The sequence below is a fragment of the Diadema antillarum genome, unplaced genomic scaffold (assembly GCF_040938485.1).
Source record: "Diadema antillarum isolate AM-2024a unplaced genomic scaffold, OU_Dant_1.0 scf00000134, whole genome shotgun sequence".
Lineage (NCBI taxonomy): Eukaryota > Metazoa > Echinodermata > Echinoidea > Diadematoida > Diadematidae > Diadema > Diadema antillarum.
In genome coordinates, this window is record NW_027271023.1 from 1,633,884 (window position 1) to 1,660,703 (window position 26,820).

Genomic DNA, 26,820 nt, shown 5'->3' on the forward strand with positions numbered 1-26,820 from the left:
CTGTGATGCCAGTGACAACAGCGACATCATTGGTTAAAATGATGGTCGTTTCTTTGATCAAGTATTTATATCCAGTATCCAGTATTTGTCAATAATTATTGTACGCGTTTAAGTGACGTAAAAGTACGTTATCTGTGATTGTTGTCGAAATGATTAGTACTTAGTCCCCCCTCCTCTTTTTTATAGGCCTACAATATGACTTCTTCGTATCCCCCAGCTGTTCATCAGTTTTAAAGTACCAACTACAGACTGTGACCCTCTGAAGCACATGCTGTTATTCTGAAGCACATCCCCTTCAAATATTTACACAAACTCAAATATACACGCATGCAAACATTATTATGGTATAGGGTTTCTACATGATAATCATGGGAAATTTTAAGCGCCTCTGTTTTTATAGAAATCACGTTTTTGTTTTTGTTATCAAAAGTCTGTGTTTTATCTATATTTGTAATTGATTTTTAATGTTTTGATCTTACGTTCAAATTTGTTGAACACCGTATATTTCCTTCATTTTGTTCAGAATATAGACTAGCAAGTGACATGTCGTAACAAACTTTTTTTAACTTACGTAATGCCATTGATTTGTATTTCACAACTTAATTTCGCTCTCATAAATAAACCAACGTGAGAGGAAGAAAAGACCTTATTCGATTGGTTTGTTTGTTTGTGTAGTGTTGTTATTTGTTTGTTTTGGGGGAGTGACATTGAATGTTTTGGTTAGTTAATGTGGTAATCCTTGTAGTAATTTTACTTTTCAAATCCTGAAATGCAGTGCTTTTTTTTTCTCTCTCTCTCTCATAAAGCCTACCTGAGCTTTCAGACAAACTGTTATTGTTATTTGTCTAAAATATAGGCCTATATATTTTTCAAGCTGTCATTGATAATCATTACCCCACCCCAATTATAATTGACAATTTTGTATCATAGTTTTGCCCTGACTCTTGTAAGCCAATTGCACCCGATATCATTGTACAACGTGAAGCCAAGCTGAGTAAAGCAAATCCTACTGGAAAGAACACAGTGTATCACAGTGTGTTCACAGTGTGTTCACATAGTCGACTAAGGGAAAACGCTCGAATTTAACACTGTGGAGAGATTTCACACTGTGTTCCCAATGTGTTCACACTTTGTTTCACATTGCATTACTCACATTGTAACAAACAAAGAATTTGGTCCTTTTAAACTTAATGAATCATGGTATCAGTAATGACTTTTCTTATTTAAACAGTGTGTCTGTCTATCTGTCTGTGAAGGGTGTGCATGGGTGTACAGGTATAATTATAAAGTTAAAATTTCTTTATCCACTCGAAACATCCAAACACAAAATGGAAACTCCTCGAGCAGATATATCTTTATTTCATATACGTATAATTCCATTTGCATAGAACTCTGATTATTTAGCATGATTATGATACAGTATGGCGTACTCATGGTTATAGTACTGATGTAGGTTTGATGTATCTGGATTTCCCTATTATTTACATGAAATATATTTCTCAACAATGAACGACTACCGCAACAGTAGTGTCTTTGGCCAAAATGTTCGTCCAAAGAAGAATACTCAAAATATAAATGCAAGATATAAAAACATAGGACATTATTTACATTCGCATTTAGGATGTAAACATGGATGATGTACGATCTGTTCAAAACGGGGAAAACTTTGAAAAAACGTATGAAAATAGATAATGCATGTTCACGTCGTTGTTTAAAATATACCTTATGATATCATGCACTATATCAAGCAACACGTACAGCCTACAGTGTACATTCATGTTTGCGGCTGTTTGTAGTACATGTATGGTTGAGACATGCGAGTCTTGTGCAAAACTGAAATGAAGAAAAAATATATAAGGGCATTCATACAATGTGAATTATTTAGTTCTACGCAGCCACCATTTAAATGAAGTTTCTTTTTTTTAAATTTCCATTAAGAAAAATACACTTGTTTTACAGGAACAATAATATTGGTGATAAGATTCAACATGTTACGGCAGTTTTGTTTCCACGACAAATAACATGAAGAAAGCATTGCCCTAGCATCATCTCCCCTCAACCCTCTACTGATATCAACCTGAAGAACCTGAAGAAATTAATACAAAAATTGAAATAACACACATACACACACACACACATACACACACACACACACACACACACACACGCATTGTTATGAGATACTACAGCTGGTATTATCCGAATACATTTGCGTGTATATATTTTCATCTGCATAATGAGAAGACATCTCTTACCATAGAAACACCAGTATAAAGCGCCATATAAATGCACTTATTGTTGTTATTATTACCACGTTACTATCCTTGATTTTATTACGCCTGTTTCCAATCAAAAGTGATGAGGTTGAATACTTCAATAAACTGAATTCTTGCAGCTACTGTCTTATTTACTCTCCAGTCATGAATGATTTCGTGTGTAATTTCTCCATCAACAACAGCAGCATGCAGCACTACAGATAAGAGGGAGTAAAATCATTGTGACGTTGTGACTGACGTACAGATGTCCGAATGACATCACCATCACGTAATTGTGATGTGATTTCCATGCTGCTCCTGATTTTTTTTTTTTCATGACATGTATCACACTTCTATTATTTGGACACAGAAGACAGCATCATAGGATTGTCATATGATTTTGACCAAAAAAAAGAAGCACAATGCAAAGGTAGACTATGTGAAACTACCCGTGTGTCTGTTTGGACATCCACAATGGACAATTACAGACAGTAAATTTATGGAAATTGTATGGCCTTTTGATGTGTTATCTTTTATCTTTCTTAAAGTTAATAACTGAAATGCTTACTTTTGATTCAAAAGTACTCAGACGACACAAGAAAGTCTTGTCTTGGAGATGATCCGTCTACTAGGGAAGCCTTTCGGCCGTACGGCTGATCATAGTGATAGCCAGAACGATTAATGCCTACCTGTCGTGCTCTGGGTCTGTGATTATAGGAAATGGCCTCTAGTGCGTAGGCCTGCCGGGGACTCACTGCAAGGTTCAAGCCAGTCAGCTGCAGAGGGTGCGCGTACGAAGGGAGTCCACTTCTGGAGTAGGTACCGAAGGGATCTTGTCTTGAATCACCGTTTGGCTTTTTTCCTGTCACGGCCCGCGGGAGCTGCAATGGCAGTTTGTTGCTGTAATAGACTGTGTAGGGGTTTCGGCTTATATCACTACTTGCCTTGTTCCCTCTTATATCTTGCGGGAATGACGATGGCCCTTTGCCGTAATGGGCTGTATAGGGGTTGCGGCTTAGATCACCATTCGGCTTGCTCCCTTTAAGAGCCAACGGACTTGATGACGGTTTCTTGCTGTAATAGACTGTGTTGGGGTTTGAACTTATATAACCGTTTGCTTCTTTTCCTCTCAGAGGAAGCGGGATTGGTGATGGTCCCTTGTTGTAATGGACTGTGGAGTCTCGCCGTATATCACCATTTTGTCTGTTCCCTTGCAGTGGTTTTGGTATAGGCGACAGGCCATTGGAGGAGTAGACATCGTGTAGGTTTCGGCCTTGGTGACCATTCAGTTTGTTCCCTTTCGAAGATTTGTTGGCGAATTTTTCAGGACGGGAAGACTGTGTTGCAGGATATGAATAATAATGTTACTTTGATTTTTTGTTACTTTGCGAATTACTTGGCATCGGTATAGGGAAAATTATTTTTAGTCTGTTTGTTCGTTTGTGTATCTATTCTATTTTTAAAGCAGTACAGTCGAAAAATTGTAAAAGGTGTTATACTTTTAAATGTCATGGGATTCATCAAACTGTATGAACCTTTATATGCATGGTAATCACTGGTAATAGGTCTTGACATGAATCAATCTACCACATCCAGCTTGTAGTCTATGGGTGATAGTAGAAATATAGTTAGACGAATGTGCAACCATAGCTGACGTAATGTGAGCTGAATTTGTTTCTAAGTATTGCAAGTTGTAACCATGGGGATAATACAACAACATAGTTATGACTATATATAGCCAAGTAACCAGTGAGGAGAAGAATAAAGTGCCTCCCCTAAAGAGCCTACCGACCATGCCGACTCAACTGCGTCTACCATATTTGTCAGAGATCGCGACTTTTTATCTAATCCACTGGACCACAGAAGTTCCTTTAATCTACAGACACGGACAGCGAAACTATAATATAGTCAGACTTACATATCGTTTGGTATAGAGTCCATAAGCTGCCAGAAAACGCGTAGAGGTATAAGGGTTGAACTCTCCAGGTTTCCCCTGTCCTCCGGGGATACCATCTGCTCTGTCACGTGGGTCACGCCATGTGGTTACCATCCTCTCTGCGGGGAACCATGGAAGCTTCATGTTCTTGCGTCTGGTCTTTCTAATCACCAGTACGGTCAAAACGAGGGCGAATCCCAAAACCAACAAGGCCAGCACAGGTAAAAGTATGGCTAAAAGCAGTAACGTTGTGATATTTGTGGGATCCGCTGAAGAACACGTTGGACCGGAGTATCCACTTTGGCAGCTATGAAGACAATAGTTTCAGAAAACCATCCACGCTTTAAATGTCATTTTACCCAGCAATACCTTTGTGATTTAAATACATGCAGAAATATTAGAAAGATAAAAATTGAGGAAAATTGGAAAATTCATTAAGAACTTAAGCACTGTCAAAGGTTTGGTTAAATCTGTATAAAATGCTGTTCGTCTGACAAGGAGACTACAACAGCTTGTGATCTCACAGTATAAATTGAACGACATAATGTTGTAGAGGTTCTATATATTCTGAAGATATGTTCAGAATATATAGAATCCCTTCAAGTCATTTCTCTATCATACAGCGTCCTTTCATATCCTATGATGATATTGATAATCATGAAAAGAATGAATATAAAATTGTATTTTATTTAAGAACCTACGTTTTCACGTATTGATTGCTACGTATACCTTAGCTCCTATTATTATACTCATTTATAAAGCTAGGATATTTCTGCGATTATATCTCTATTACCTTGTTCTTTCTTAGATCACTTTTTTCCCCACCCCCTCGACATACTTCTGACGAGATCGCTGTCTCTGTCGAACGTTTTTTTCCCTTTTCTGTTCTGTCCTGTTCTTTTACTGTTATGTTAGTTTTGTCTCATAGCCAATTCTCCTTTGTACTGTTACTCTTATTTCAGTCCCGTTTCATGTTTATTTGTGTGTATACCTGCTTGTTTTTGTTGATCTCTCTTTCTAGTGGGCTTTCAGACTTTTCTTTGCTCTCAACTGATGTTTTTCCTCTGAGGGGCCCCACATCCTACAAGTTTGTCTTTTCAGAGGGTCCCTCCATTTTTCGAATTTTGCATACTGTTTACTTACTTCTCATCACTTGAGTTTTATGATAATGTATAATTATCGTTAGGTGCTACAATCATTGTACATGTACATATTTTTCATCCTACATAGTTTTATGCACCTTATTTTCTCTTACCCAAAAAAGTGATGTCTATATGTTCTTGTCGAAAAATGACATAAAACATTGATTGAAACATTGTATTAGAAATGTTTTCCTTGCATTGTGCTGACCACATATAATCACGTCTCAGTAGTCATGTCTTCTTATGTCTTCTGTTGAATAATGAAACAATAATAGTGAATTTTAATAACTGATTTGATGTTGAAATACACCGGTACTATTGCTTCATTCTGTCACCAATTGTCTCATGAAATTATCAATAATGAAAAAGAAACCCATCTGTGATTGTGCTAGACATTCTTCGCTCCTTCTTTTTTTTTTGCCTGTTGTTTTCTTCTCTTGACGTATGGTCTTGACTCTTTGTGAACAAAGATTTACCTGTACACTAACAGGCTCTGTCCTTTCTCACCTGCATGTTAAGACACCACTGTTGTCAGCGACACATGTACCATTGATGCAGTTGTCTGTGGAACACGCCGGTTGACCGCCGGTTAGATCTGCATGAAGACAAAGATTGACATTATGTGTGTATAATAGCTAGGGTGACGGGGTAGAGGCTTGAAATTATTTATATTATCATATATGTCAAAAGATTCGTGACCGGTGCCCGTGCCCGAGGTAAAGATGACAGCAAGTGTAGTTGAACACACTGTTCACATCGGCGTTACAGCAAAACATATAAAGTGATTACAGTGAGGTAATGACAAAACCCAATCTTAGTTGCGTGAATGGGAAAATCAAACGAGAACTAGGATCATAATATCTTTATTTCATTTTATTTTATGTTTGCTTTTGTGTTCTAGTGTCGGACTCGTGGGCTGCATGACACGTGAGTGTCGAACTCGTGGCATACACGCATGTATAGTAAGCAAAATTATCAAAACGTCTAGCTCAATTTGGCCGAAGCAAGTGTAAACATAAAGTGGGCCGAGGAAAGTCTGGCAATATCGATATGACTAAGACCGTCCGTTCCCCTATTGGATTCCACCAATAGTACGAGACGAAGCAAACCTTTCGAAGTGTCAAAAGATGGCAAGCTAGTGTCTAACCTGTGACGCTAACAGAAGTGACACCGTCGATTGAGGTAATGGCGGTGTTGAGGCGGTTGCTCAAATCTGCTGAAACGACTGATGCATCGTGTTGTACAGTAAGGCGCAGAGTTGTCCGAATTGTGGAGTTGTCATCTGATGTCTCAGCTGACTGCACGGTGGAGTTGGCCGACACAACTTCCGTGAGGTTTGTCACAGCACTCTCGATCTAGAGAAGCAGGCAGAGAAGCAAAGTCATGGATTACGAGTGACTAGTCAAATAAAACGTTACTCTACATCTTTGTCCACATGGACCATAGAAGCAGGATTGGACAGGGGATGGGGTAGGAGCTTCCACGGGGTTCGAATAGGAGGAGATTCGGCATATAAGTTTGCAGGTATATATCCCTTAATCATATACTACACAAAACGCACACCCACAAACATATACAGAGACACTCACAAAAGATATCAACGAATTTGAATTTTGACCCTATAAAACTGAAGAGCCATGAGGACGGCAAATTATGGTTATATTTTGTGAAACGAAGCCATACATACATCGGGTTTTTATGATGTCATACAGATTTTGGTGCTCTGATGAATTTTAGGATTTTCCAAAAGATGGCCAGTTGCTTAACAATTACGATATGAATGGAAGCCAAAGAGTTTGAAATAAGCATATCTTGACACATTACACCAGCTGGTCAAGATTATCATATCAACACATGAACATTGCTGTTTGTCATGAACATAAATCAGTAACTCTGACAGTCTTTAGGTCATAAAACAATCATATTAACGTGCGTAATAAGAAACAGTGATAGGTAAATAATGTGTACAGAAGTATTATGTCTCCAAATTTTGGTAAACTCCATTATGTGCCACCCTGAGCAGATAGAATCCATCACCCAATTCTGAATGTAATAAAAAAAGCATGATCTAAGAAAACTGAAGAAAGAAATTTACCTAAATTGATTTTACTTGATAACAATGTTGAACTTGTCCTATCCCCTCCCGAAGCCGTAACTGATCCTTGCGTCAACGTGAATCTCCGTAACATGTCAAAAAATGTGTACCTTGTCTCATGTCACAGAAAAGTGTCGATAATGTTTACAAACTGAAGATTTTCCTTTAAACTTTAGTCACAGTGTCTCACCAATCTCTTTAGATTTGTAGAAGACTTAATCAATGTTTGAGGGAATTCCCCTTTTACAGGAATCATCGCTATAAAATCTACTGCCAATGACGGCTCGGCTCCCTCGACTGCTAAAAAAACAGTAGGGGTAGCATCACATTGATATGCCATCTAACTACCAGAAGTGAGTTATTTCGTTGCACAATTCAATTTATTGATGTAAAAGGGCGGATAACAATGATGAAGGTATTGTAGTCTAACCTGTCTTTGGAGTTCAACGACGTTTGGATGGTTGTTGGGGAGCGTAGCGCGTCTTCGTCTTTTCCTTTGCACATTGTTCCGAGATTCGACTATCACGCTGAATTCACTTGTTAAGGAATTTTGTATAACACCTGCATATCAATATTTAAAATAGCGCTCAAGTTTGGCACATACGAATCATTATCAAGAACGTATTCAATATGAGCAGAATCAAGGAGTGTTTATCGCTTGTTTATTTTCCTGCCTGTTTGTTGGTCTGTGGCTGATTTGTTGGTATTCAGTGCCTCCGCTGTTGTTGCTGCAGTTGTTTGTGCTCGTTACATTCATTGTGTGGGTACATTGTAGGCCATATATTGCCATGTGAATATATATCACACTAGTTTTATGCTATAATCATGATATTATACAATATTGTATGATATATATATATATATATATATATATATATATTATAGCCGTACTTTCACAAAAGGAAGCAAATGACAGATGGAACATTGTACATGTAGTTTTGTAGCAAATGGGGAAAACGTGTTTTTCTCTCAGCTCCCCCTTTTTTTAAGTTTTATACTACATACATAATACAATGTTGTTTCAAACTTAACTTTGAGGAAATTTGGAAGTGACATTTTAACAAACCTTGAGTCACTGTTGATTTTATTGTTGGCGTCGGATCTGTTGTAATCCCCTTTGTTGTTTCTGCTGTTGTTGCACTTGTTGCCTCTGTTGTTGCCTCTGTTACCTCTGTCGTTGCCTTTGTTGTTTCCGCTGTTGTTCCATCAGTTGTTGTCTTTGTTGTTGCCTCTGTCGTTATCTCCGTCGTTTCCGCGGTTGTTGCCTCTGCTACCTCTGTCGTTGCCTTTGTTGTTTCGGCTGTTGTTACATCAGTTGTTGTCTCTGTTGTTGCCTTTGTCGTTGCCTCTGTCGTTAGCTCCGTTGTTTCCGCTGTTGTTGTATATACTCCTGTCGTTGCCTTTGTTGTTTCTACTGTTGTTGCTTCTGTTACTTCTGTCGTTGCCTGTGTTGTTTTTGCTGTTGTTTTATCTGTTGTTGATTCTGTGGTTAGCTTCGTCGTTTCCGCTGTTATTACCTCCTCTGTTACCATAGTCGTTGCCTTTGTTGTTTGTTCTGATGTTGCCTCAGTTGTTGCCTCTGTTGATGCCTGTGTTGATGTCTGTGTTGTTGGCTGCGTTGATGCCTCTGTCGTTGCTTTACTTGTTGTCTCTGCTTCTGTGGATTTGTTGCAGAGGTACATTTCAGATTATTTCAGAGATGTCAGCAAAATAATAATAATAATAATAATAGTAATCATACGAGCCATTATCCATTTTTGAGAAGTTACATGAAAAGAAGAGCTAAGGTGTTATGTCAGCGAATTTGATTTCTTTTTAACTTGCACTTCATTAATCTCGTGTTTGATACATTGACTGACATTTGATAAAGTTACGCCAAGTAGGAGACGGCGCTATTTCGAATGTGCACAGTTTGTCAAGACTTTGGAACTTGGAACTTCGGCACTCAGTAAATCCCTCCATGTGGAGAAAATCGAAGGATATCTACAAGAGAGCAATCGTTGATATTTCGTGAATGGTGTTCGGCGGTATCAACGAATTGCTTCTGGAGGGAAATATTCAGTGTTTTGGACTGTGTGAATTTGGCAAATTTCCAACATACATGACTGTCTGTCTGTCTGTGTGCGTATGCGTGTACGTGTGGTTAGCATGTCCGTGTTTTGTTTATTAATGATCATTGTGAAATGGTTAAATTTTCTACCTGTACAACTTTACGGCTTATTTTTGATTTGTTTTGTGGGGTTTTGTGGGGTTTTTTATGATGTGTACAGTCACTCCACAGTCTTCTGACATAGTAATAAAGCATCCTACCCAATGCCACTTCGGTCGACGTGGGTTCTGCCACGGTTGTTTGCCTGGTGGATGTGGCGTCTGTCGTAGACACCGATACCGTTGTTGCTACCTGTGGCTCATCTGTTCTTGCTGTATTATTAGTTATTGTAGGTTGGACATTAAAAAAAAAAAACTTAGCTGTGAATACCTGAGATACATAGTCTATAAAAATGGAATAAGAATGACACTATGAGACTGAAAAAAAGACATTTAACCACTGAGTTTGGAGTCAATGCCACTAATTTACCAATAAAGTCTGCGTTTATCTGGTTGACACAGCAGCATAACAGCTATCGATACCAAATGAGAATTGCGTGTTGTATTTATTGCATGTGTGTGTATGTGTGTAAATGAGAGAGCCTCTATAACGACGCAACGTCCCGACTTTTTACCACATGTATATATACATTCACTAGAAAATCATTTCAGACGTAAATATAGGAACCTATATACCAAGGGTCTCTATCACTGTTGTTTGAACGTTGAATATGGCGTCTGTCATGGGCAGGGCCGTTGTTGTCTCAGTTGTACCTAGCTGCTTCAAACATTCGATATTATGCCATGCCATAATATGCTTTGTCGTACATTCATGAGAACATCATTATCCTATCGTTGCAATGAATGATGTAGACTCCAATGGACGGATATAGACAATTTAGTCTATACAACAATTCTCCTATCTGGTCTGTTGTAGACAACATCGCACAACTTACAAATAAGCATTGAAAACAAAAATTATGCCAGGCATTGCTTTGTCGTAGACACATGAGCAGCGATATCCACCATATCATAGCAATGACGAACTTAGACTCCAATGTGACGTTTGTTGTAGATACTGACGGGTTCACAACATTCGAACTTTTGTAACGTGTGAATGCACTCAACAATCCTTTACCCATAGTCATAGGCAAAGTGGGTTCCACTGTTTGCATGTTCGACGTGGCGGCTATTGTCGTTGGTGGCTCAGCTGTTCCTGCTGTATCAGTTGCAATTGAACATTACACATTATGACATGAGTTGCTTGTTTGTTGTAGCTATAAACCGTAAGCCGCATCAATTATCCTGTCGTTGTAGTAGAGGATTTAGATTAGAGGAGGGGGGGGGGAGGTATATAAAATTACGTGTGTACAACCATGAAAAACAGGGGGCATTTCATGAAGTATTTTGTCCGACGAAGTTGTCGGACAAATTTTCTATCAGCCAATCAGATGCAAGGATTTCAGCAGCTTGTAAACAGTTTTGTCAGAAAAATATTCGACCAAAATACTTCGTGAAATGCCCCCAGGTCTCCTAGTAGTATATGCGGGTTTGAATTGACTTGTAACTTCTGCGTTTTTGTAATATTTGACCATACAAATTACATGTTGACACTTTTATGACATACTGTTTGCGCCTTGTTGTCTTTCTCTTTATCTTATTGATCATTTTTTTTTCGGGCAGCTTCTTATTGTTCTTACTTGAAATCATATAGGCGTTAATGTTTATCTTTTTTGACCCTTTACGACACTGCATTTTTTTTTAATTTGTTTTCTGTGTGTGTGTGTGTGTGTGTGTGTGTGTGTATGCGTGTTAATGTGTTTCAATTTGTTTACTGGTCCATTGAGACATCAAGAAACATACCTTGTCCCTCTGTTGTTTGGACAGTCGAAGTCGGGTCCGTTGTAGACTGCGAAGTTGTGTCTATTGTCGTTGACTCATCTGTGTAAAAATATTGAATATTTGTGATTTGGAGCTTTCTACCAGTGTACATCTATAGATGATCTATAAATCTATAAATTTTTCTTGCTTTATGTAATATTTCCACTTTGACAGGTGATCATTCCAATACACACGCACGTACCACACTTTTCCCTCCAAATTTCTCGTCAGTCCTATTCAGGGAGATGATAAGCGGAGCGTTCACTCACAAATAATCATATCAATACAACACTATATCTACACATGCAGTCTGGTAAAACGTACAAACACAATCATGACAATACGACAAATGAATTGTGGCTACAGGTTTAATGATGCTGGTCACATCATACTAAATCTGATTTTATTTCATTCATTTCATTTATTAGATTTTGCTTCTAGAACATGTTTCCCTCTTATAAACAATGGCGGAGAAAATATATAAAAAATAAAACATTAAAGATAAATCAGCATATGCTTCTTACAAGATCTGGGAGTAAATTACATGACGATTACAATCGTCAAATCAATGATGAACTGTCTTTGGATTAGGATTTTATATACATGAACATTTTAGACTAAAATTGAGATTATGAATGCATTACTTGATCGCATGCAATCTGCAAAATGCGGGTTGAGAGACCCGAATTTACGTTTTAAACATGAAGAAGTACTATTACTCCATGTATTTGGCACGACGAATGATTAATGAACGAAATCAGTCAATATATCTTAATAGACGCCTTTTTCGTTTTCAAAGAAGAATTACTGGCATGAAACACATTTCTGTTTTCTTAATGTGTCAACATTAAACATCCAGATACCAGGAGTCTTACTGGGTATTTGCTCAGTAGTACCGAATTCTTGCACCTTCGTGATGTATTCTTGCTCTGTTGCGGATTCTTGCTCCATCGTTGCGTATTCTTGTTCTATAGTTCTGTTGTGTTGTTCTGTCGTGTTATATTCTTGTTCTGTTGTGATGTATCTCTGTTGTGTTGTAATGTATGTCTGCTCTAACGTGGTGTATTCGTGTTTTGTTGTGGTGTATTCTTGGTCTGTTGTACTGTATGCCTGCTCTGTTGAGATGTATTCTTGCTCTGTTGTGGTGTAGTCTGGTTCTGTTGTGGTGTATTCTTGCTCTGTTGTGTATTCTTGATCTGTTGTTTTGTATTCTTGCTCTGTTGAGATGAAAGGTTGCTTTGTTGTGATGTATTCGCTCTCTTTTGTGGTGTATTCCTTCTCTGTTGAGATGTATTGTCTCACTGTCCTGGTGTCTGTTTGATGTGTCGTGATGTAGTCTTGCTCTGATGTTATGTCTTCTTGCTTCGTTGTGATGTATTCTTGCTCTCTTGATATGTATTCTTGTTGTGTTGTGGTGTATTGTTGCTCTGCTGTGGTGTATTCTTGCTGTGTTGTTGTGTGTTCTGGCTCTGTTGTGGTGTATTCTTGCTCTGTTGAGATATGTTCTTGTCGTGTTGTGAGGTCTTGTTGCTCTGCTGTGGTGTATTGTGGCTGTATTGTGGCGTATTCTTGCACTGTTGTGGTGTATTCTGATTCTGACGTGATGTATTCTTGCTCTGTTGTAGTGTATTCTTGTTGTGTTGTGGTGTATTTTTGCCCTGTTGTGGTGTATTTTCGCTCTGTTATGATGTGTTGTGACTCAGTTGTGGTATATTGTGGCCTTGTTGTGGTGTATTCTTTCTCTGTTGTGGTGTATTCTTGCTCTGTTGTGGTGTATTGTGGCTCTGTTGTGGTGTATTCTTGCTCTATCGTGTATTCTTGCTTTATTGTGGTGTATTCTGGCTCTGTTGTAGTGTATTCTTGCTCTGTTGAGGTGTATTGTGGCTCTGTTGTGGTGTATTCCTGCTCTGTTGTGGTATATTCTGGCTCTGTTGTGGTGTGTCCTTGCTCTGCTGAGGTGTGTTCTTCTTGTGTTGTGGTGTATTCCTGCTCTGTTGTGGTGTATTCTGGCTCTGTTGTGGTGTATTCTGGCTCTGTTGTAATGTATTCTTGTTCTGTTGTGGTGTATTCTGATGGCATTGTTGTGCTGTCTTCTTGCTCTGTTGAGGTGTGTTTTTGCTCTGTTGAGGTGTGTTCTTGTTGTGTTGTGGTGTATTCCTGCTCTGTTGAGGTGTATTCTGGCTCTGTTGAGGTGTATTCTTGTTCTGTTGTGGTGTATTCTGGCATAGTTCGGGTGTGTTCTTGCTCTGTTGAGGTGTGTTGTTGTTGTTGTGTTGTGGTGTATTCCTGCTCTGTTGTGTAATCTGGCTCAGTTGTGGTGTATGCTTGCTCTGTTGTGGTGTATTCTTGCTCTGTTGTGGTGTATTCTGGATCTGTTGTGATGTATTCTTGCTCTGTTGTAATGTATTCTTGTTGTGTTGTAGTGTATTCCTGCTCTGTTGTGGTGTGTTTTGGATCTATTGAGGTGTATTCTTGCTCTGTTGTGTATTCTGGCTCTGCTGTGGTGTATTCCTTCTCTGATGTGGTGTATTCCTTTTCTGTTGCGGTGTATTCCTTGTCTGTTGTGGTGTATTCTGGCTCTGTTGTGGTGTGTCCTTGCTCTGTTGAGGTGTGTTCTTGTTGTGTTGTGGTGTATTCCTGCTCTGTTGTGGTGTGTTCTTGCTCTGTTGTTGTGTGTTCTTGTTGTGTTGTGGTGTATTCCTGCTCTGTTGTGGTGTGTTCTTGCTCTGTTGAGGTGTATTCTGGCTCTGTTGAGGTGTATTCCTGCTCTGTTGTGGTGTATTCTGGCTCTGTTGTGGTGTATTCTTGCTCTGTTGTAATGTATTCTTGTTCCGTTGTGGTGTATTCTGGCATCGTTGTGGTGTGTTCTTGCTCTGTTGAGGTGTGTTCTTGCTCTGTTGAGATGTGTTCTTGTTGTGTTGTGGTGTATTCCTGCTCTGTTGTGGTGTGTTCTTGCTCCCTTGAGGTGTGTTCTTGTTGTGTTGTGGTGTATTCCTGCTCTGTTGTGGTGTATTCCTGCTCTGTTGTGGTGTATTCTTGCTCTGTTGTAATGTATTCTTGTTCTGTTGTGGTGTATTCTGGCATTGTTGTGGTGTGTTCTTGCTCTGTTGAGGTGTGTTGTTGTTGTGTTGTGGTGTATTCCCTGCTCTGTTGTGGTGTAATCTGGCTCAGTTGTGGTGTATGCTTGCTCTGTTGTGGTGTATTCTTGCTCTGTTCTGGTGTATTCTGGCTCTGTTGTGATGTATTCTTGCTCTGTTGTAGTGTATTCTTGTTGTGTTGTCGTGTATTCCTGCTCTGTTGTGGTGTGTTTTGGATCTATTGAGGTGTATTCTTGCTCTGTTGTGTATTCCGGCTCTGTTGTGGTGTATTCCTTCTCTGATGTGGTGTATGCCTTTTCTGTTGCGGTGTATTCCTTGTCTGTTGTGGTGTATTCCGGCCCTGTTGTGTGTCCTTGCTCTGTTGAGGTGTGTTCCTGTTGTGTTGTGGTATATTCCTGCTCTGTTGTGGTGTATTCTTGCTCTGTTGTAATGTATTCTTGTTCTGTTGTGGTGTATTCTGGCATTGTTGTGGTGTGTTCTTGCTCTGTTGAGGTGTGTTCTTGCTCTGTTGAGGTGTGTTCTTGTTGTGTTGTGGTGTATTCCTGCTCTGTTGTGGTGTGTTCTTGCTCTGTTGAGGTGTGTTCTTCTTGTGTTGTGGTGTATTCCTGCTCTGTTGTGGTGTATTCTTGCTCTATTGTAATGTATTCTTGTTCTGTTGTGGTGTATTCTGGCATTGTTGTGGTGTGTTCTTGCTCTGTTGAGGTGTGTTGTTGTTGTGTTGTGGTGTATTCCTGCTCTGTTGTCGTGTAATATGGCTCAGTTGTGGTGTATGCTTGCTCTGTTGTGGTGTATTCTTGCGCTGTTGTGGTGTATTCTGGCTCTGTTGTGATGTATTCTTGCTCTGTTGTTGTGTGTTCTTGCTCTGTTGTAGTGTATTCTTGCTGTGTTGTAGTGTATTCCTGCTCTGTTGTGGTGTGTTTTGGATCTATTGAGGTGTATTCTGGCTCTGTTGTGTATTCTGGCTCTGTTGTGGTGTATTCCTTCTCTGATGTGGTGTATTCCTTTTCTGTTTCGGTGTATTCCTTGTCTGTTGTGGTGTATTCTGGCTCTGTTGTGGTGTGTCCTTGCTCTGTTGAGGTGTGTTCTTGCTCTGTTGAGGTGCGTTCTTGTTGTGCTGTGGTGTATTCCTGCTCTGTTGTGGTGTGTTCTTGCTCCCTTGAGGTGTGTTCTTGTTGTGTTGTGATGTATTCCTGCTCTGTTGTGGTGTAATATGGCTCAGTTGTGCTGTGTGCTTGCTCTGTTGTGGTGTGTTCGAGCTCTGTTGAGGTGTGCTCTTGTCTTGTTGTGGTGTATTCCTGCTCTGTTGGGGTGTAATCTGGCTCTGCTGTGGTGTATTCTTGCTCTGTTGTGGTGTATTCTTGCTCTGTTGTGGTGTATTCTTGCTCTGTTGTGATGTATTCTTGCTCTGTTGTGGTGTATTCTTGCTCTGTTGAGATGTATTCTTGCTCTGTTGTAGTGTATTCTTGTTGTGTTGTGGCGTATTCCTGCTCTGTTGTGGCGTGTTTTGGATCTGTTGAGGTGTATTCTGGCTCTGCTGTGGTGTACTCTTTCTCTGTCGTAGTGTATTCGGTCGAAAGTTCATGAATTCTTGGTTCCTCCGATGTTGCACGATCTCCAGTTGAAGTGGCTTCTGCTGTTGAAAATTCAGCAGTTTTCGAAGTCGCTTCTTGAGTAACTGTCGCATGTGCACGTGTAAAAGTTGTACGTGTGGTAGGTACACCTCCTGTAGTTTTAGTGTTAACACACAGTCAGTACAGATCACTTTGACTCAAATTTGGCAGGCAAATGTTACATTTATATATTTCCCCACATTTTCATGGCATTTGTTGTATTGGCATCTCAAAGATTGCTTGGGTTTCAAATAAACATTGATCTGTTGGGAAAAAGAAATAAAACACAGATGAAATAAGTTGAAATATCCTATTCCATGGGATAGTATAGAGATTCACCAATATGGAAAAACGACATTAAAATAGGATTATACTCGTTAACGCCAAGAATGATTTGTTTGTTTAATCAAAATTTGAAAACACAGTGCAAAAACACGATTTTTGGATGAGTAAGCAGTGACTTACAATTTAATTCATTATGCAATCTTCCTTGATGTCACCACAATTCTTTCAGTAATGTTGAGATCAGAAGGAGACGCAGGCTGACCCTTGACCCTTAATGCTCACGTTTCTATATAGAATATGCAATAGATGGGTGACAGCGCTTACTTTTGATGAACCACTTAAGAAAGAAGCGCCAGTGATATTCATGTGGGTTACGTGCAAGTCAGAAGTTAATTTGAAGGGGTAACAATGGTACAATTGATAAGGTGTTTAAACAAGATTTATTTATATGATTTGATGTGATTGATTCCAACTCACCTGAGGTTAGATAATACAAAGTAGATGATATCTCAGCGGCTGTCGTCGGAGATACTGATGTGAGAGAAGTAGTACTTTCTGGTGTTGTGTCGAGCGCAGTTGTTTCTGCTGGGAGATTTAAATTTAAATTCCATCAAATTTTTGGCAGTAACAAACACGTACCTTCTTTTGCAATCCATGACAAATACACACAATTTGAAAATAAGGTAGAATAGGAAATTCAGTATGAAATTAGTATATTTCTTTATTCCATATGTTTTCTTTCGAATGTCCTTAAAATATTGATTTTGTTAATTATTATAACAACTGGCAATTTCTGAATTTGGTTACATCACTTGATAATGGAATGCAGAGGTAAAACTTCAAAGCACCAGGAAAATTCCCTCCCTCTCTTTACTGAAGCTCTTACATTTTTAAAACTAATGATTCAACGATCCGGTGCACGTCGGGTGAGATATTTGAATTTATATGTGGACGATACGTTGTTCATTCATCAAGTTGCAAGAAAGCAATAAAACAAGATTATTTCATTTTTGCGTGATTTCTATTTCTTTTTAAAGTATTAATTTCATTCGACCGGATCCTGCTCTCCAGCGGGGCTGGTAGTTCAATCCCCCAAACGGGCCTGCATCAATCGTTGCACACGGAGTTTGAATGTTGTAATGATAAAAAAAACACAATTGCACAAAGGCATATTCTACACTTTGATCTTTTATTATAAAGTAAGAACACAAGCGATGTGAGAAAGACTGTCTTTGCATTCCCCTTCTGGGCAATGTTATATTCAAACATGAAACATGCAAAAAACATTGAAATAATTGTTCAGGTAACATTTAAACATCTAGCTTGCTTATTATCTCTTTAATTGAATCAAATAAAATGTTCTTCTCGGACAAAAGGATATGATACAAACCTGTTACATCTGATGTCACTGTTGATTTGTCTGTGGTCATATTTGTAGTATCTGCATTGGATATGTTAAAGTGTTTTGAAATTCTGATTGAAGCATTTCCTTATACCTGGTAAATAAATCATTACGAAAATGATGATTCTACCCTATTTCGAAGGTGCAACTCTTAAATCCTTGAGATTTTTTAGATTTTCAATATTTCTGATATTCATCTTTGCAGCCATCTTGAATGTCTCCAAAACCTAAATGATGCAAGACTTCAGATGCAAATTCAGCATCCTCGAAATAGGGTAACACCATCAATTTATTTTCAATTCATTTACATTTTATAAGGAAATACCTCTTTCAAAATTTACGATTTTTGCAGCCATTTTGGATGTCTCAAAAACATCAGGAATAGAAGAGTTGCTTCATTGAGATTTGAATGCAGCACCCCAAAATAGGGTAAGACCATCATTTCGTTTTTGAAAATTTGTTGCAAAGGAAAAATATGGGAATTTCCATTTTTAGCCATCTTCAATATCTTAGAATCCTAAAAAAAAAAATGCTGTCCACCTTCATCGTGTTCATTTTTGTGTCCAATTTAACACCATGAATATGGGAATATAAAGGAATTTCATTCCTTGTTACTTCATGTGACACTCAAACTTGGAAAAAGGGCAATTTGTCAATGTTGTCATGTTCATGTGCTTATAGTTATGAGTGACATTTGACAGGATGATTAGGTACCAATGGAAAGAGGAGGATTTTCCCATTTCCTTACTACCAATATTGTACTCTCGATCCCTTGCTGATAATTATATAAAACTATATATCCAACATAATCGTATTATATGTATATGATTATGATAAATACGGAAAAAACATACTTACATACATTCATTAATAGGCATACGAAGATAAAGACATAAATGTAATTATGTGTTATTTTCACATATATAATTACATTACATATATATATTTCACATATATGCAATTATTACATAATATATATATATATATATATGTATATATATATAATTATATTTAAAATACTACATACATTTATTGATAAGCATACAAAGATAAAGGCATAAATGTAATTATGGGTTATTTTTGTTGACATACACAGTGGTGGAGGAACTCGTGGTGGGGGTGACGAACATTTGCATGCCGATACTCCCGTCTTAAAACAGACAGAGGCTGCCAAGTGAAAAGAAAGAAAATCTACCTATATATTTATCTCTCTATTGCTCTGCCTATCATTTCTTTTGTAGTTTCTCTTACTTTTACCTTTATAAATGTACTTTTATGTAGTCTAAGGCATTTTGGTATGTAATTCATCACAAAAGTCACATTGTACTTTACTTTGTTTATACACAACTCTACTTTCGTCGGAAATTGAATACAATGAAATAAGAAATCAACGCGGCTTTTGTGCTTTTAGAATAAACAATTCAACATCTTTTACTTACACTTTGGGTGGCATATTTGGAAATCAAAAGACAAATGACCTCTTCGAATGTTCTGTCTTTTCGATTACTTCTTTCTTTCTATTGCAGCAAATAGTCTTACCTACAACTGTTTGTTTGTTTCAGTTTTTCAGGTAATGATCCTGATCAAACTAAGCATGCAACTGTCATCCCAATGGAGCTTTTGCGTTTTTTAAGAATCAAAATTGAAAAAAAAAAACATTAAAAAAGTCTTTTTTTTTTCTAGTGCACCCTGCTCTCTTTGGGACTGTTAGCTCCCCGCTCCCTTCGCCATTGCAGTTACGGACTGCAAACATCGTTCCACACAGTATCTGAATCTTGCGTTGATCAAAGCATCAGTGGGATAATGACACATTTTGCACTCTAATAACTGATAATTATGATAAAAGCACCTCCAAGATTACAAAGACTTTATTTTCATTCAACTTCTAAGCAGCTTCACATCATATCTAAACATGCGGCATGTACCAAACAAAAATTAGGAAACATTGAAGCATTTAATTGACTCCTATTTCTATAATTGCATTATATGGAAGGTTCTTCTCACACAAACAAAGATACGATACATACCTGTTACATTTGAGGACAGTGTCGGTTCGTCTCTGGGCGTATTTGGAGAATCTGTATCGGATATCAAAGTGATTGATTCAGATTAGTACTTTTATTGGCCCATGTGTTTCTTATCCTTGTATACCTACCTGTGTATTGTGTCTAATACAAGGGAAAGCTACAAGGTTCATTCAATGGCTGAGATGTCTGCTCAGTGAGTGGCCAGTCTTTGACAGTACAGTAAAGGCCTACAATATACAATGATTTCAATATGAATATAAACTCCGCAAATGTTCTGAATGTTCATTTATGAGTTTTCAAACTTTTTAACATCTCTATATTCTTCTGACTCAATAGATCATGACTGTTAACTTGCGATCGTCACTAAAACTGATTTTTTTTCCCCTCTCCACTCGTGTCTTATTCTTGTCAGTATCACCATTATTGCATAATTCATAGACCGACAAATTTGCCAGGAAGTCCGTGCCTACGTATACCTTACACTGACCATTATCAGGTACATAAAGAATGGTCTGTAATTTTAATATGGGTTACGTCCAAGTAAGAACTAACTGATACGGTTTAATTTCCGAGTGACCTAATAAATACGGATCTCGAATAAGGGATTCATCCATGTGCATGACTTTTTTTAACTCACCTGTGGTTGCAAAATTGTATGTTGGAGACATCTCAGCAGCCGTAGTCATGGTAGTCGTGGATAACGACGTAAGCGAAGCGCTTCCTGCAGGGGTTATTTCACCCATAGTCGTCGTTGCTGGCAGAAATTTGTAGTTTTAATTTCATCAATGCTTTTGGTAGTGATATCTTTAATTTCTTTCTACATCGTAGTAGAATGTTTGATGAAAGAATGGGGCCGTTAACAAGAGACTGATAGATTCAATCACAACGAGCAGGTCATGACAGTATTCTGTCAAGGGGTAAAACTGATTCCGAGCAATGTCTCACGTACCAAAAAAAGAAAAAGAAAAAAGAACTTTCAAATTGAGATACAGACGTTCAGTCTCATCTCTTATGAAGAGAAGTGAACATTCGTATAGCAGTCCCCTTCAAACCCATGTAGTTCAGAACATCACTTTGTTTCACTTAGTTTATATCGCTTGTGGTCATCAAAAAAACAACAACGATTGAACAACTAGAAGAGAGAGAATATGAAACGTGGTCATGTTTTCATTGAATGGGTTTTGTAAAGCCACGTTTTGGAAAACTTTGATATCCTGTTCGCTAGTACAAGTCACTCTTAACCCATTGCATGCTTTGAGTGCTAATTGACACAGAAAACGCCATAGTATTGTACACATAGTCCAAAGTCCCTGGCACAAAATGGGTTAATTGCGTGGGTGGTATTATTTCCGATTTGCGATGCTCGAGCGATTCGCTCTGTACGACAGTTCGGCGGTCATCAGAGACTTTTCGTGTCGGATTTGAAATAGTTTCTGCATGTGCTGTTATTACGCTCAAGAAGAATTCGATCACATGCATGCGTTCCGGTAATATTGCTGGTCCATTGTTGCACAACCAGAGAGATTAAAAACATATTCTTTCCATCTCCCCGATAGTGTGAATACCCGCTACTGCGCATAACTATGTCGCGTGCAATAACTTTGTACTCGACGTTCGTTAATAGTTCCGTGTTTACTATTAATATTGTGCCTTGGTTGATAATGCACGTTCATGCTTCAATACGCTACATTTTTCGTTAATCATCTAAGTTTCTCTCATATTTTTTCTCGTTCTCTCACAGGCTGTAGCTGTTTGCTTCATGTTCATATTAGCATTATTATATCTGATGGAATGAAACAGTAACTCGTGAAAAAGCCGGGAATACAGCTTGAGCTGTCGCAGTAAGTATGTTCGTACTTAATTGGGCCTTTAGCCCCTCCTACGGCATAATTGGTACATTCAGCGTAAGGTCAAATTGTCAATTTCAAGTAAATATTCCAGCAACTCTCTCTCTCTCTCTCTCTCTCTCTCTCTCTCTCTATATATATATATATATATATATATATATATATATATATATATACAATTCATGGTATAGGCATAGACAGATATAGATACATCGTATCAGACAATGGATAAGCTCAACGCGACTCTAAGTCTACACATAAACACAAAATCCCCATTAAATACTTAGCGAGTGCACGTAAACACAGAGTGAAAATACACTCGCTCAAAAGGTATACAAACGTTGTTGCACGTGGACTTTGGGGTGTAGTAGGCCTACGAACGAAGGGGTTTGAAAATTGTTTTAATCTACATATCCATACAGGTAGTCGAATTTCGCATTCTACATTCAATTTGCTATTCAAGTTCAAATTCATATTCAAAGTAACATTCACCTCCGTCAATGACAATTCAGTACAATAAAAACTTATATACATTGACAATTTATGCACATTAAAGGAGACGTAACACAAAATAGCACAGCTTGTATCAGGCAAGCCTAAAACAATTCAACATATATAGAAACGAAAAAATTATGATAATAGTAATAAATAGACTTTGAAGAGCAGATAAAGAGTTATAAGTATTACAGTATACATGTATTATATTTCTAGAACAGTTTAGGAAGTTTTGATTGGTAAATTCAAATAAAAATCTACACCACGTCAATTTGACCAGTTATACCATTCAAAATCAAGTTGGTAATAATTATTTCTCAAATGTAAAGAGATTGTCTTATCAAAAGGAATAATGCACACAGACAGAAAAGCATGTAAACATTCAAACACATACACACACAAACACACGCACACACACACACACACACACACACCATAGGATATCATACAAACCTGTTGGTGTCGTGGTCTGTTGCGTTGTGGTCGTTTGTATACAACCTGTATGCCAAAGTGATAAGTGTGATATTTTAAAGTATGATAAGTGTTTAGGTAAGCATGTCACATTTCTATTCTTATTTCACTCCTATCAATTTGTGAGTTGTACTGAAATTATGATAATCAACCATTAGCATGATTAGTTTCTAAGTACCAGAAGGAAATGCCGTAGCAAAACATTTGCACCAACAGGAACACATTTAAACATGATACTTCGATCCGTCTTTATATTACAAAAACACAACTGAGTGCTTTGTTGTTGTTGGGGTTTTTTTGCCTGCAAAAAATTCAATATGGGATTAATGAGTAACATACAAAAGTTCTAAAATTGGCCAACCGGGGGTCAAGTGCTTTGTTAATGTATGTCTGTGTAACTTGACAGATTTATTGTAGATCTTGTCCAAAACAAAATGAGTAAAATGAACAAAATAAACCATGAGAATGTAACAAATTGACGCAATCATACCACCTCTGCATTCATTAAAGGGATCGTATAGTTTTGGTTGAGAGGACCAAACTTCAGGTTTCTAATATTTTTGGTGAGATAATGAGAAATCCCTCAAGAAATATGAAAGAGCATGTTGTACCAAGAGGAAGTCAACGTTTATTTGATGAAAATTGGTTTTAAAATGGCTGACATATCCTAAATTTAGCAATCCTAATAAAAGGTGAGACCCACCTTTTATTACGATCGCTTTGTTTTACTTAGCTGATGTCTAAGCCATTCCCAAACCAATTCTCATCAAATAAACTTTAAATTCCTCTTAAAATGGTATGCTCAGTACTATGTAATGAGTATAGTTTCTTGGTATCTCACAAAAAGTTAAAGCCCAATCCTCATCTCCACCAATACTATAATATAACCGGCCACTCTCAGGTGGTGTGCTTTAGGTTCTGTCTCTTACATAATGTGATCTGAAGTTATTTTGACATTTAGGGGATGAATTTGATCCCCGCCTCCCATTTTTGTATCTTTTGTAATATTACTATTAATGCGGCACTTGTCAGGTTTAGTTGACATAAGGGTGTATCTTTAAAAAAAGACTATTTTCCCAGTAACAAAAAGTTTAAAAAGCAAGAAATATATATATATATATGTATATATATCTTTCTTTAAAGTATGAAGAAAATCCTGGCTTTAAAAAAAAAAATCAATAATCAAACATCTGTCGCTGAGGCTTCCAGGCCAACGCAAATAAAACCACTTTTCGGACAATTAACTTATTCATATTGCGTGTATGGTACAATATTAGCAACCGTCTAGAGCTGTAGAGATATGTATATAAAATGAGGCCCCATCCAAGTCAAGCTCAGCTTATAATGATTACCATCTCCTATTGTATCTCTTTTTATAATACGTGATGATATTTTACAACATCGTAGATTTTCACTTATGTTTTGATAGGTTACTTATATAGAGTATTTCATTTTTTATTTCAGTTTTTCGAAAAGAACATAAACATTTCGCTTTCTTTGGTAACAGAGAATAAGGTTTCATAATCAAAACAGAGTAAATTGAGAAAAATGTAATTGTGGAACCTTGGAGTTACAAATACGTTGTCATGAAATATGACAATTGAATTGTGTCTTCCACTTTTTTCCTCGTATACTTTTTATCCATTCCATATTGTACATGGAGAAACGAGGTTAAGTATTAAACAGCCAAAAACCGGGCCCAAACACACCGATATGGATAAAGGTATATAGATATGGATAAAGGTATACAGCTGTAGACATGGATATAGATATAACTATAGATTGCTGGTATACCGGGTAGATCCGGAACAGTTGGTGGGGGACGCGTACAGCTGCATGTCGTTTCCATGGTATCTCTCTGGAAGCAGACAGACTCTGGACAAGGGAAGAAAAACGGTTACGAGTGTGTTTTGATGTGATTTTGTTTTCTTCCTCTCTAGATCAAAATTGATATAGAATAATGCTTCTGAAACATTGTGTCATTTTCCATGACAAAATTCTACAATTTACGAACTCAAATCAAGCACTTTCTATTTCAGTTTAGGTGCTCTTGCTTTTTAGGTTGAACTTTTAACCTCGAATGTGTGTTTATTATTTCGCTGCAACATCTATTTTATAAGGGCATTATTACTCTTATGCTTTTGGAAAAAATTTTCAAGAACTTATGGGTAATTTCAGTGTGGTTTCAGACAAAACGCCATACCCATCATGAAAGAGTGCACGAGAGTAAATCAAAGTAATCATATTCATCATTTTGTTTTTAATTCCATTTAAATTTACAACACAGAGTTAACTGCTGAGTTTTTGTACAGTGTTCACCTAGGATCGATATCAGTCCAAATTTCGTCAAACTATACTTAGCATTATACGCAAATGCTGAAGGAAATGTTGTTCTTACCGAAGATTACAATTTTTTGACAAATCGCGTAAATGTCATAAAATCAAAGATGGACTTGTATGTATAAACCTTAAAAAAAGTGATAGGATCAATTCAAACGCAACCATAAACATAATGAAATTTTGATACTTAAAATATCATGAGAATCGTAATCAGATGTAAACATTAAAGGGTTAAGTGGAGATATGAGATTGGTGATACCTTTCTCTTGAAACTGCTTTCAAGTAAAAACAAAAGGTCTACTGTCATTCAGCCTTTGGTCTATATGTTACTTCTATAAGTGAAGTTATTATGTCAAAACTCTCACCGGCACTTGTCAAGGAGATGTAAAACAACAGGCAAATTAGTTTCACTGGATGATGTGCCTGTATAGAAGTTGAAGAAAAGTATGTTAGGATAGAAAATCTACAAACATACAGAGAGACATGGAGCACAAGCAGGTGAAAAGGGAGGGAAGGAGAGTGTTCGGAAGAAATAAGTTGGAGAATTCACAAATTAAAGGGGAAATCCGGTCGAAATATAAGCTATTCTGATTTGAAAGAGTAAAATGTTACGACTTCAACGGTATAATTTTGATCGAAATTGGATGAAAAATAAGGAAGATATTTTTTTCGCTATTTTTTTTTTTTTTTTGGGGGGGGGACAGTTCTTGAACAGTCAATATGAATATGCAAATGGCCAAGTGAGCATGTCATTCTCTCACAATTTTCCATATGGTTTGTACATAAAATTATTAAATTTCCACTTTTTCATTTGAACGCAATTATGTCCGAGGCTTAAATCCCGGTTTATCTAACTGATAACTATTCTGAAGTTACTCATGCAACCAGGAATAACATCGTGTTTCTGACTTCAATTACAGAAAAAAAAAATGAATTTTCGTAATTTATTTGCTCATGATCAATGGAAAACTGTTAAGGTATGACATGGTTAGCTCACTAATTTGCATATTCATATCCACTGTACAAGAACTGTTTTGCAGAAATTAACACTAAAACTTCCAAATGTCATAAACTTCCTCATTTTTCATGCGGTTTCTGTCAAAATTTTGTGGTTGAACTCGTAAGATTTTACTCCTTTTTACAGTTTTATCAGGTTAACTTATATTTTGACTGTATTTCCCCTTTAATGATGGTGTGATGTCAAACACACGTTACGTCCTTCTGGGTGGTTTGAAGAACATTCACAAAAGGACATGCAATTTTATCAGGTATGAAGGTTGAAATGCCTTGCATATGATACTTAAGATGTGAAATTATATTATGATAAAAAGTATTATGAAATACGTTAAAATATCATAAAAATTAATGTTATACAATAAAATATCATTACATTATGAAATGATATAATATTGAATAGAATATAATATGTATTATCGTGGGCATCGATGGGCAGGGGGCAAGGGGGGCAGATGAATATGAAAATAGAAAACTGTCCAACTATTAAAAAAAAAAAAATCACCAGATAGTTGAATTTCACATCTGAAAATGCAAAATTTCCCTTGATATGGAGGGGAATATACCCCCTCCCACACCCTCCCCTTCTCGCGGTCCCTTCCCACAGACTACAAATTACCATTTGGAGATCGAAAAAAAAATCCGAGTATTTCAGAAAAGTGTGAAAAAGATCTGTCACTTCAAATCCAAATGTGCAAAAGTTCACTCATTTATATGGGGGAGGATGTCCCCCCCCCCCAAAGTATTACCCCCCCCCCTCCCCCATCCCCCTTCTCGATTCACCGCCATAGGTTTATTACACTTTTCTCATTGATCATTTCCCAGATATTCCAC

At 37.5% G+C, this 26,820-nt stretch overlaps 1 protein-coding gene across 1 annotated transcript in view; it reads right to left on the reverse strand.

Moving 5' to 3' along the window:
- Positions 1-1,346: 1,346 nt before the first annotated feature.
- The window catches only part of LOC139720913 (uncharacterized), a 36,133-nt gene continuing 10,659 nt past the window's right edge, over positions 1,347-26,820 (reverse strand). The window contains exons 2-12 of the mRNA XM_071632240.1: positions 25,338-25,395; positions 24,427-24,507; positions 22,615-22,659; positions 11,380-11,457; positions 9,739-9,849; positions 8,495-9,085; positions 7,859-7,989; positions 6,481-6,688; positions 5,841-5,928; positions 4,174-4,498; positions 1,347-3,592 (exon numbers count right to left, since the gene is read on the reverse strand). Coding sequence (XP_071488341.1) covers positions 2,831-3,592; positions 4,174-4,498; positions 5,841-5,928; positions 6,481-6,688; positions 7,859-7,989; positions 8,495-9,085; positions 9,739-9,849; positions 11,380-11,457; positions 22,615-22,659; positions 24,427-24,507; positions 25,338-25,395 — 2,478 coding nt within the window. The 3' untranslated portion in view covers positions 1,347-2,830. The remainder of the gene's footprint in view (positions 3,593-4,173; positions 4,499-5,840; positions 5,929-6,480; positions 6,689-7,858; positions 7,990-8,494; positions 9,086-9,738; positions 9,850-11,379; positions 11,458-22,614; positions 22,660-24,426; positions 24,508-25,337; positions 25,396-26,820) is intronic.